The sequence below is a fragment of the Phalangium opilio genome, unplaced genomic scaffold (assembly GCF_054372755.1).
Source record: "Phalangium opilio isolate 3A_F unplaced genomic scaffold, DU_Popi_V2 ptg000329l_1, whole genome shotgun sequence".
In the NCBI taxonomy this organism is placed as follows: domain Eukaryota; kingdom Metazoa; phylum Arthropoda; class Arachnida; order Opiliones; family Phalangiidae; genus Phalangium; species Phalangium opilio.
In genome coordinates, this window is record NW_028324226.1 from 8,608,353 (window position 1) to 8,619,676 (window position 11,324).

General features: G+C 38.7%; 1 protein-coding gene across 4 annotated transcripts; it reads left to right on the forward strand.

The window, feature by feature from the left end:
- Positions 1 to 1,633: 1,633 nt before the first annotated feature.
- Positions 1,634 to 3,233, forward strand: LOC149610683 (uncharacterized). 4 transcript variants are annotated; one of them, XR_016376523.1, is made up of 3 exons: positions 1,634 to 2,775; positions 2,835 to 2,984; positions 3,058 to 3,197. XR_016376523.1 is itself a non-coding variant. In XM_089858884.1 (2 exons), the coding sequence occupies exons 1-2, from the start codon at positions 1,662 to 1,664 to the stop codon at positions 3,127 to 3,129; spliced, it is 1,395 nt and encodes a 464-aa protein (XP_089715010.1). In that variant the 5' UTR covers positions 1,634 to 1,661; the 3' UTR covers positions 3,130 to 3,233. The 4 variants fall into 4 exon arrangements, 2 of the variants coding, with proteins under 2 accessions (XP_089715010.1, XP_089715011.1); XR_016376524.1 differs by having other exon boundaries at positions 2,868 to 2,984; XM_089858884.1 differs by having other exon boundaries at positions 1,634 to 2,984; positions 3,058 to 3,233.
- The last annotated feature ends 8,091 nt before the right edge of the window (positions 3,234 to 11,324 follow it).

Consider the following 11,324-nt stretch of genomic DNA (forward strand, 5'->3'; position numbering starts at 1 on the left):
ACAAGGATCTTGCACGCTTGAGGGAAATTGATCCTGACAGCGAAGACATTTGCCTAAAAGGGTTTGTGGACGACAAGTATCCCAACAGACCCGATAGTTTGGAAGATTTAAGCTTGCGAGAGTTCGGACGGTTTTACGATTACGTAAAGTACTCGGAGGGAGCGAAAAAATCTGAAAATGTAATCGAGTTGAAAAATAATCTCGGTTTGATGAGAAAGAGGATTAAGCCCTACATAATAGAACATTACGTTCACGACCCAATAGAGGAACCAGAAAAGTACTGCCACGCTCTACTAATTCTGTTCAAACCATGGCGAAACGAGACTGAGTTATTGGGCGAGTTTGCAACCTTCGCTGAAGCTTTCGAAAGCACATTATCAACGCTAAAACCCATGAGAGAATACCACGAGAAATTCTCGGTATCCAAAGAAGTTCTAAAGAAGCGCAAAGCCTCCGAAAAGGCTAAAGAGATTGCCGCGATTTCGGATGCAGAAAGCTATGACGATGAAAATGCCCTTCAAGGGAAAGAAATCGTCGTTGAAACAGAAAATGCGATGCATGATGTCGAAGCCGCTATGGAAATTGATTTCGAGGGCACGGCACTAGACCAAGTTGCGTTACTCAACAATGATCAAAAAAGGGTTTATGACAAAGTCATGGATCACTTCACTCAAGAGGGAGGAAAATTTGAGAATTTCTGCCACTTTGTATCTGGTCCGGGCGGCACTGGAAAGTCCTTTCTTATTGCTACTATCGCCAACGCCGTTAGACGTCACTTTAAAAATGCCGGTAGCGTCGCGATAGCCGCTCCTACGGGCTTGGCTGCCCTAAATGTCAACGGCGTAACGTTGCACAGATTACTTATGTTGCCAGTAGAACATGGGCGTACCGCGGAATACCATTCCCTCAATTCCGAAAATATTTCCATTATGAAACAAACTCTGGGAAATTTGAAACTCTTGATTGTCGATGAGATTTCTATGGTGTCTTCGGTACTACTAACTTACGTTCATTTGAGGCTAAATGAATTTTGGGAAATGAACAAGCCTTTCGGCGGTGTGGTTTGCGTTCTTGTTTTTGGAGATTTCTTCCAATTGCCGCCTGTACAGGGTAATCCTGCGTTTTTAAAAGTCACTTCCCAGGAAGCTAGACTAAGATTTAATAGCATTGGAGGCACTGATCTTTGGAAGTATTTCGGATACGATGAACTAACGCAAAACGTTCGTCAGGCGGACGACCGAGTTTATGGCGACCTTCTTAACCGAATTAGAGTCGGAACTGTTACGAAAGATGACGTTTCAACCTTAGAAAGTAGACTAGTTACGGGAGGGAACAAAATTCAGGTGGCTATGAATCTTTACCTTAAGCTGGTTAAAGAAGGATTTCATCCCATCTGTTTGATGCCGAAATTGGCCATGTGCGATAAATTCAACATAAAAATGCTAGAGGAAAGCCGACAGAAAGTTGAATGCGTTCAATGCGAAGACAAACTCGTTGATTACGACAAAAAAATTACCAAAAACATTGTCAGGAGATTGAAAATGTTAGACAATGAGCCGTCAAAAACTGGAGGTCTAGAGAGCAAGCTGTATCTCTGCGTTGGATCTCGAATAATGGTTAGAAGAAACATCAATTTTGAAGAAGGTGTTATTAACGGCACCATGGCCATTATAACGGGATTCCAAAAGAACGACAGTGGGAACATCACTGGTATCCGTATCAGAGTAGATCGGGAACCAAGCGACGAGAACAATAAGCCCGACTTTTTAGTCGAGAAAATGAGCGTCAAGTTCTTGCTAATGACCAATTTATACGTCAAACGAACGCAATTTCCGGTAATCTTGGCATATGCCATTACTATACACAAAAGCCAGGGAATGAGTTTAAAATGCGCAATTATGGATTTGGGATCAAATTTATTTGGAACTGGCATGGCATACGTCGCTTTACCGCGAGTGACTTCCTTGGCCGGTCTCCATCTCTTGCAATTAGACCCGAATAAAATTACGGCAGATGGACGAGCCATTGCGGAGTATAACAGGCTGCGTCAAAAACACAGACCTGATCTTCCACTTATAGAAATCGTCGGGTCGGAAGGAAAGAGAGGTACAAAAAGGCCGACGTCGAGGTGTATTTTAGAAGTTGAAGGAGAGAGATCTGATGAAACGGCAAAAGAAAGACCAAATAAAAAGATCAGACTAGGTCTTCAGAGTATAGACATTTTTCCCTTGAAGGGATTTGAAAATGGAGATGGAGTAACGTGCTACGCAAATAGCGTTTTGCAATTGTTGTTACTGATTCCGGAATTAAGGAACATTATTAAAGAGCACAAAGGATCATTGAGCGATAAGCCCATTTTGACTTGCCTTCGTAACACTATTGAGCATGTTGAAAATTCCAATGAGAGTTTCAGCGACGATGGTTTCAATTTGCGAACGGCTGTTGGGTTGCCTTTTACCCACAACGAACAGCAAGATGCTAGTGAATTCTTATGGGTTCTCTTGCCAAGACTTTGCGAAGAAATGGAAACTCCTGACTCTAACGCTCTACGGGAACTATTATGGACAAAGTCGCAAAACGTTACCAAATGCCCCAGCTGTCACCTGGAAAAAAGTTCTGGAAACATTATCCAAAGCTGCATCTTCACTCTTCCTTTGCCAAACCTCTGTAAAATTGATTGGAAACTATTAGTCGAAAGGATGAGACCAACAATGATGCCTTGCGAAACTTGTAAACGCAGAGAGATTGATGAACGTGATGTATTGATTTCAGCCGGTAAGTACGTATTTCTGTGGTTTCCAAGAGATACTGTAGTAAATGGTCACCCAATTAAGATTTTAACCAAAATATCTGGATTCGAAAATCAGAAAGTGGTTTTAAACCACAGCGTTTACAAAACTAGGGGCGTGATCATTCATAAAGGTTCTTCTTTAAACCAAGGTCACTATCTAAACTTTATTCGAAAAGATAACAGCTGGTACGAGGTTAGTGACACAACAATCACCAAGCGAGACAGATTCCTCAGTAACTTGACTGACGTCTCAATCATCCTTCTAGAGAAAGTCTCTCTTTTTTAAAGAGAACCCAGCAAAACTGGCGTTGTTCAGAGTGATCAATAAAAAGTGGTAAATTAAGGAAACATGGGAAATTTGCCCTTGAAATATACGCAGATATTGGCGTAAAATGTTACCGAGAAAATAATGAAATTGCAGGGGAAAAACTTGGGAGAAATTGTGGGGGAAAAACTAGGAAGAAATTGTAGGGAAAAAACTAGAAAGCAATTGTTGTAAAATAACGGAGATATAAAGGAAAATATAAATTATCTAGCAAATACTCCATTCAAATATTAAGTAGGAACTTTATTATAATTTCATGGTTTCTGAGTTCAACAAAACTAATCAAAATCAAATGTTATAACTTCACTATTGCGAGTTAAATTCCAGCAATTTTGAAATTCATCCAAGATACAGGAAATAGTTATAGTTATAGAAGTTATATACTAACCCCCAGAAGTGAGATGAGACTAGAAGTGAAGGGCTCTAGCATTGATAGTAGATCCTGGCACTAGTGAACAAATTTCAGGATTTTACGCCGCTTCCCAAGCGCTAAAACTAGAGAGAAAAAAATTGGTCGAGTTCCAAAAACATTTCCTACCCCTTTCCCCTCAACCTAAAGCGGCGGAACACGGACCCGGCTCCTTGAATCTAGTTCGGCCGTCTACCACCGCGAGGGTCTCACGTTTTGGAGGGAAAATTCTGAAACCGCCACCAGAGGGCCAACCGTTGGTGTGTTATCAAGAATATTCACTTTCGCCGAGTGAAGAATTTGGTTAGCTCAGTACTTCTGGTTTCATCTCACTTCTGAAACCCCCAAGAAACTAATTCCCTGGCGACTATTGCTATTGCTAAATATTCCCCGCAAACGAAGAACGCTTAGGAATATTCCAAAATGAAACTTTTCCGTTTTAATTTCAATATATCATTAACATAGTTCGCAAAATCACCAGCGCCAATTAAATCTAGGAACATTAAATTATATAATGCTGCCAAACAAAACAAGGGGATCTAGCTCATAATTAAGCCATATCACTTGTGATCTCTCGCCATCCCTGATTCAATCAATTTTCTCTTACTGAAATATCCTCTAGTATACGGGTGAATGGGGGGGGGCGGGCGGGTATTTTTCCTTTGCCAACGATGCAACGTGGATCACACTTGTCTAAGGCCATACTTACTTCCGTTAAAAAGATACTGCGGCCATAATCTTCCAAGCACGCGCCTAGACAATCCTCTTTAGGCTCTTTCCCTCTGACCGCTTCAATCTCCTTTTTCTCTCTCTTGAGGCTGATTTAGCACCGTTAAAAGTATTATAGACATCGTCTTCAAGCTCTTCTACTCATGATGCATTCCTCAAAAATTCTCATTGATATATGTATAGAGTGTACACAACAAATAAAAAATTTTATTCTACATTTCAAATACTGTCATTTTTAAACTAACTTTATATATAAAATACAACATTATACTTATCGAAAACTATGTTATTGGATATGAGTTCATATAATTAACGATACTTAAGTACTTCTTTAAGCTATTAGAAATAGATCAACCCCAAATGTATGTCAGTACATAAAACATGAAATTATTCAAATTTTAATTACATTAAGACTGAAGGGACAGATATTATAAAAAAACGTCTTGGTTTGGACCAAGGCCGAAAAAACAAACGATATGTCTGAGGTTTATCAATTGACTGAAGTTTCAGATATTGCAATTTCTTTTTAAATTATTTTTATTCCTTTAATCCTTAATCAATATTTGATTCAATCAACTGATTTTTACTGTTAATCGATCTATTCCCTCTAAATTAATTTAAAAAAATACATATCTACGCTTTTTCAAGAATAATTCCATTTTCCGAAAACATTTTATCATGAAATTAATTATTTTGAAGGGATTTCGTGTCGATGCTCTTTAACTTCTAAGCACCTTGACGGACACAGTTTTAATTCTTGCTGCCTTGACAAATTTTCAAGTTTGCACCAAAATAGTTTAAATCTGTTGTAAGTTGCTGAGAAATTATGATAAAGAATTTATTTTGCTCAAACTAATTTATAAACTTATGTCGTCTACTTAAGACAAAGCAACAACCTCGGTCATGTGTGGTTTCTTTTAATAGGTAGCTCTCCTTTTATGCACTGGAAAAATATGACATCGGTATAAATATAACCAAAGGAAAAGGTAAATACTTCTCAGTTCCAATGACTTGTTATTTCCCGAGGAAATAAAATGGTTGAACACATCATACCTTACCAGTTCTGCCAAGGACCGATCACACAGAAATTACATAAGGATAAACTAAAACACAGGGGCGATGCCGCCATTGGGGTCTTCTCCCTCTCGCCTAGAAGCACCGCTATAGGCAGTGCGAGTTGACTTGCCTCCCGCCTGTAGTGAACTTTGGCACCGTCTGGCGATGGCCCTTGGTGCAAGGAAGAATACCCCAATGGTCGCCTCGCCCCTGTGTGTTTTCCGAAATGGTCTCTACGCCTGATAAAATGATTACGCGTAATACGTAACCGGTGTACAAGTTGCGCCAACAATGTAGTAAGGGGTTCCAAATCTAGATTGAGTTATGGCCAAGAAGCTTTGATGTTCGGAGAGGGAAACTGCAGTGCAACCTTTCTTTCATAGTCGCGACAAAAAATGTAACATTTCGATATTCGAAGTTAAATGTATAAATTCGTGCCCCCAATATATGCATCCACTATTAAATATTTACATTTTCCTTTCGAGTTATATCAAAGATCGCTTGCTCTTTTTAGACACTTCGTATAATATTTCAAATATTCAATATTCATTCCCCAACACGTACTCCCTTCAAAATAATTAATTTCATGATAAAATGTTTTCGGAAAATGGAATTATTCTTGAAAAAGCGTAGATATGTATTTTTTTAAATTAATTTAGAGGGAATAGATCGATTAACAGTAAAAATCAGTTGATTGAATCAAATATTGATTAAGGATTAAAGGAATAAAAATAATTTAAAAAGAAATTGCAATATCTGAAACTTCAGTCAATTGATAAACCTCAGACATATCGTTTGTTTTTTCGGCCTTGGTCCAAACCAAGACGTTTTTTTATAATATTCTATGCTATTCGGGGTCAGTGAAAAGTAGTTTCATCACGACCTTCAAACTAGAATAATAGTTAATGCTTAGTTTAATGTATAACAGTATGGTTTATAACAGTGCAACGTATATTATTGTATACATCTATCGAGGAAAATAATTAGTCTTAATCATATTCATTTAATTATTCGAGAAGTGGTGAATATTAAGATCATTCTAGACTATTTGTTTACATCCTTATCAGTATGTTTTTTCACGAGAAATTCAAAAATCATGCTTAATCTAATCGGTTCAGTTCCGAGTTTCACCTTTATCAGTAGTTGAATATCGAGGGGGAAATTTTAAAATGCTTAACATAGACGAATCATATTCAGATAGATGTAACATCCGGAATAGAAAAAAAACAATGTACAAATATCAGAAATCATAATATCTGTAGATAAAATAAAATCAAACACCCTAGTATAGATCCACATCGGAAGTGTCCGAGGGACCATATCTATCCTATTATTCCAATATTTACCATTCGCACGCTATTTTCTTTACCCATTTTTTGGGGGAGTTGGGGGGGGGGTTATGATGAGTCATCCTTATACCCCTTATCTTTTAAGATTAAGAGCTATTAACCAATGAGAAGCCTGCTCCAGTTCTAGTTCTAGTTATAGTTTATCACTATCAGTATCTGTAACGATAATGTATACCAGATGTCGCTAGTGATACCCCTCAGTAGGCTACTCTCTAGCGAGACGCAGAGAGAACCGGGACAGAGACGAAATAAAACGTAGTTATTCATGTTTACATCCGTAGTAGCAGGAGTTCATAATAACCCCCCTTCGGGGGGGGAAGTATGAAACTGGCCATAGAGCTAATGGTAAAAATCGCGAACAACAAGATTTTGTCGTTGCGCATAGAAAGGATTAGCCTGTTTATGGACATACAACCTTACAGTATATCGTAGTGGTATCTATGCTCCTTGGTTTTCGCTACAAAACTTCCGTTGGCTGGGATCTCCGTCGAAAAGAAAAATGGCGATATGGTGGACGTAGAAACACGTTGCAATTCTTATATTAATGATACTGGGAATAAATTTGTCCTAACCGTTTTAATTTAACCACGGAATTCTCACTCACACATATCACAACGAAACATCATTGACGATCGTTTAAATGTTTTGTAGAAAACTAGAAACCCCGACTAAAACGTCTAAAAGCCAACTTCTTAGCCAAGGCTTAATTTACACCGTTCCGACAGAAGCAGACGTGAGCCATTTTCGCTCCCAAAATCGCAAGATAAAAATAGTGCTAAACCGGAAGTGTGTAAGTTAATGCGCGTGGGCGCTAAAAAATGAGGTAACTATTTCTTTGGGAGTTAGGCGGTGTATGAATCCGCTGAGCTTTATGGCGAAACTTTGTTGTTACGGGCTTTTTAACCAGTTTCGTACACTCTAAGAAAATGGAGTGTGCTTTAACACCTTTAAAAGTAGTTTATATGGGTCCAAATTTGACACGGTTACAGGTGTGGGTTTACACCCCTGAAAGGGTTTAATAACACTTATTTGAGCAATTGGTGTCAAAGATAAGAATAAAATGGTGCAACAGAGGTGTAGTTTAACACCTTTTTAACTCTTATATCGAACTAAAAGTTAATTTTTTACTCTCATATGAGTGTTGTGCAATTCCTTAAAGGTGAGGCATAGCACCTTTCCGAGTTTAAATAACGCTTTTAAGAGTGTCGCATAACACCTTTCAGAGTGTCGCTTGACACCTTTTCTAGAGTCACATGACACCTTTCCTAGAGTCGTGTGACACCTTTAAGAGTGTTAGATTTTATGACAAATAGCTCTATATTCATAGCAATGTTCCACCTTGAGAGAACTTAGGAACAGTTTTAACATGCAGAGCTATACCCCTTTAAGCAAGGGTAGTTCTCGCATGCAATGGAAACTGCGTAAAAACTTGGCCACTTGATCGACTTAAATCCAACGTGAAACTGCATGATAAGTGGGTCATTTTCACTGACTTAATAACTTCTGAAAAGGCAGAAAGTTATAAATTAGTACAAATTCATCGGGTATTAAATTGGTTTTGGAGGCCATAATATCCCAGCAGTAGATAAAGACGTACTCGTTAAATTTAATAATCTCTTTTCACGAAGAGTTTTTCGAGCACCAGAAACGCGTTGGACCTAATCTACTCTACAATATTTAAAACAATAAATCCGTTTAGTACTCTAAATTTTCTCAAAATAAACATAAGACATGTCACAAAAACATGTGTCTCACATATTTACCTCTCAAGCTGGCGTTTATAGTCGCCCTACTGTGAGGCCAGTACCTAACCTAGTCTCGATTTTTAGTGTCACACAATACTTTTAAGAGTATCGCATAACACTTTCAAGAGTGCAATAGCGTTGCTAGGGTTTAAAATTTGGGGAGGGGGAAAGGGGCTTAATATTATTGTTCGTATATTAAAGAAAACTTTTATTGATAAAGAGTACGGAACCGAGTTATTGACTATGAGACAATTGTGGATGAAAGAATTTCACTCGTTATTTGTAAGTTTAGTCCCCACAACTATTTGATACTGAAATTCATCTCTACAAAGATGAAACTTAACGAACTTTTTATTATAATTTTTATACAATATATTGCTACAGAATTTTAGGAGGCTACTAGCAATTTTTTGGTATAGTTTACGGATTATTTTGAGGGTCCTAACTTTGAAATTTGGGGGCGCTATAGCCCCCATAAAAGGCCAAGCGACGCCACTGCAAGAGTGTCGCCTAACGCTTTTAAGAGTGTCATCTAACACGTTTCAGAGTGTCGCCTAACACGTTTAGCTGTGTTTTATGAATGTACAATACCGCCTGATTACCAATTTCCTTTTAAATTTTATTTAAAGGATAAAAATATATTCTTTCATGAATATCATCTTTAAAAAAATGTTTAGAAATTAACTTTTTCAATAATTTTTTACTGTTCGGATTGATTTTAATATTAAAACATAAATGAAAATGAAAGACCTTATTTAAGAAACACGCAGTATTATAATTTTTCATGTTTAATTTGGAACGGTGTTTTAATAGTGTTATTTTACCTCGAATTTACACTTTAAATTGGCCCCTTAAAACTTACGGTAAAAAAACTCTCTTTTGGGTGTTTTTACGGTGTTTACACCGTTTTAACACGTTTTTTACACTTCCATTTCTTAGAGTGTACTTCGGGTTATTATGAACTCCTGGTAGTAGTAATTTCTAAACAACGTTAACTAATAGTACGTTAAACTAATGATAACGACACAGTAACACAGTTTAGTAAACAAGAAAACATTACATGGTGCCAGAATTTTCGACATCACGTTTTTTTCGAGGAGAACGAGAGTAGTAAGCCTCGGTCAGGGTGCGTAATAGCAAACCTAGTAAGCCTCGGTCAGGGTGCGTAATAGCAAAACCAAAACAAAAACTAAAAAAAACAATATGGCGGAACACGTGAAGTCACCCCCGGAACTTCGTTTGCGGTCTGGAAATGCGCAACACGCATGGAAAGTTTTTCTGCAACGTTTTGAACTGTACGAAATGGCAACAGAACCAGCAACAGCAAGATCAGATAAGCAAAAACTTTCCCTGTTTTTAACTATCGCGGGTCAGGAAGCTATCGATGTGTATAACACTTTCACATTCGCTGCACCAACGGATAGAACTTATGACAATGTTGTCGCGCTGTTTCAAGCTTATTGCACGCCAAAAGGCAATGAAGCCCATGATCGCTACGTCTTTCGATGTCGTTTACAAATGGAACACGAGTCGATAGAACAATATGTCGTTGCATTACGGCTATTAGCACAGTCATGCAATTATCAAGCACAAGAGGACTCAATCATACGAGATCAAATTCTTGCGGGCATAAGAGATGTCAGGGTGCGTAAACAGTTATTGGCAGAGACCGATTTAACGTATAAGAAAGCCATGGCGATATGCCAAGCAGCGGAAACACTTCAGAAGCAAATGAAATCCTTCGAGGAACAAGAATCATCATCGGCAGACAACCAGCAAATTGATTTTGTTCACAAAACTACGGCAAAGAAACAAGGGAAACGAAGCCAATTTGACACTAGGAAGGCCCCTAATCAAAGGAAAAATACCACAGCGTGTCCCCCTGCCAAACCACAGGGTAAGGGCTTCATAAAGAATTGCTTTCGTTGTTTGGGAAGTCACGAACGACTCAAGTGTCCTGCGTATAACCAGGAATGCCTACTTTGCCACGGGAGGAATCATTTCGCTAAAGCCTGCAAAAGCAGAAGTAAAGGAAAGATACATGACGTAAGGGACGATGAAGAAAACGACTTTATTATCGGTACGGCAGTCGAAGAACAAGAGACCGTTACCAAGATTTCAAGGTCACGCGACTGGATGGAGGAAATGTCACTGCAAAATCTCCCGGTCACATTCAAAATCGATACGGGTGCGCAAACGAACTTACTGCCAGTCAACCTGTTCAATCAACTGAAACCAAAGCCAGAGCTAGTTGCACGGAAGGCAAATTTAACTGCGTATGGAGGATCCCAAATCAACTCATTAGGATCGTTTGAGGCAAATGTCAAGTACAAAGACTTTACCATCAAAACGAGTTTTGTCTTAGTCGACGCACACTTAGTACCACTCTTAGGGCTAAGAACTTCGGAAGAATTGGGTTTGGTGAATCGAGTCAGTACTGCAGCGGTTATGTTAGAAGACGAACAGGAAGATTTCAGAAAGACAATACTAAAGGAATTCCCTAAGGTCTTTTCAGGAATTGGTTGTTTAGCCACGTCATGCAACATAAAACTAGAAGCCAACGCTGTACCAGTAGTGGTACCACCACGAAGAGTACCGTTTGCTCTGAAGGAAGGCCTTAAACAGGAGCTACAGCGTTTGGAAAACCTGGGCATTATCAGGAAAGTAGATGAACCTACTAGTTGGGTTAGTCCACTAGTCATAGTTGAAAAGAAAGTCAAAACAACAGACAATGGTCAGGAAACGAGGCAAGACCCTAAACTTAGACTGTGTCTTGACCCACAAGTACTGAATCAAAACATCAGGCGAGAACATTATCAAATCCCGACAAAGGAGGAAATTCAAGCCGAATTGGCAGGTGCTGGCTATTTTTCAAAGCTCGATGCGGCATCGGGATTTTACCAAATTCCGTTGGACGACG

Excerpts from the sequence above, each read along its gene's own strand:
- LOC149610683 (XM_089858884.1), top strand. The coding sequence starts at position 1,662 with ATGGCCATTATAACGGGATTCCAAAAGAACGACAGTGGGAACATCACT. Across the intron at positions 2,985-3,057 it reads AAGATAACAGCTGGTACGAG|AGAAAGTCTCTCTTTTTTAA; the intron begins GTTAGTGACACA and ends TCATCCTTCTAG.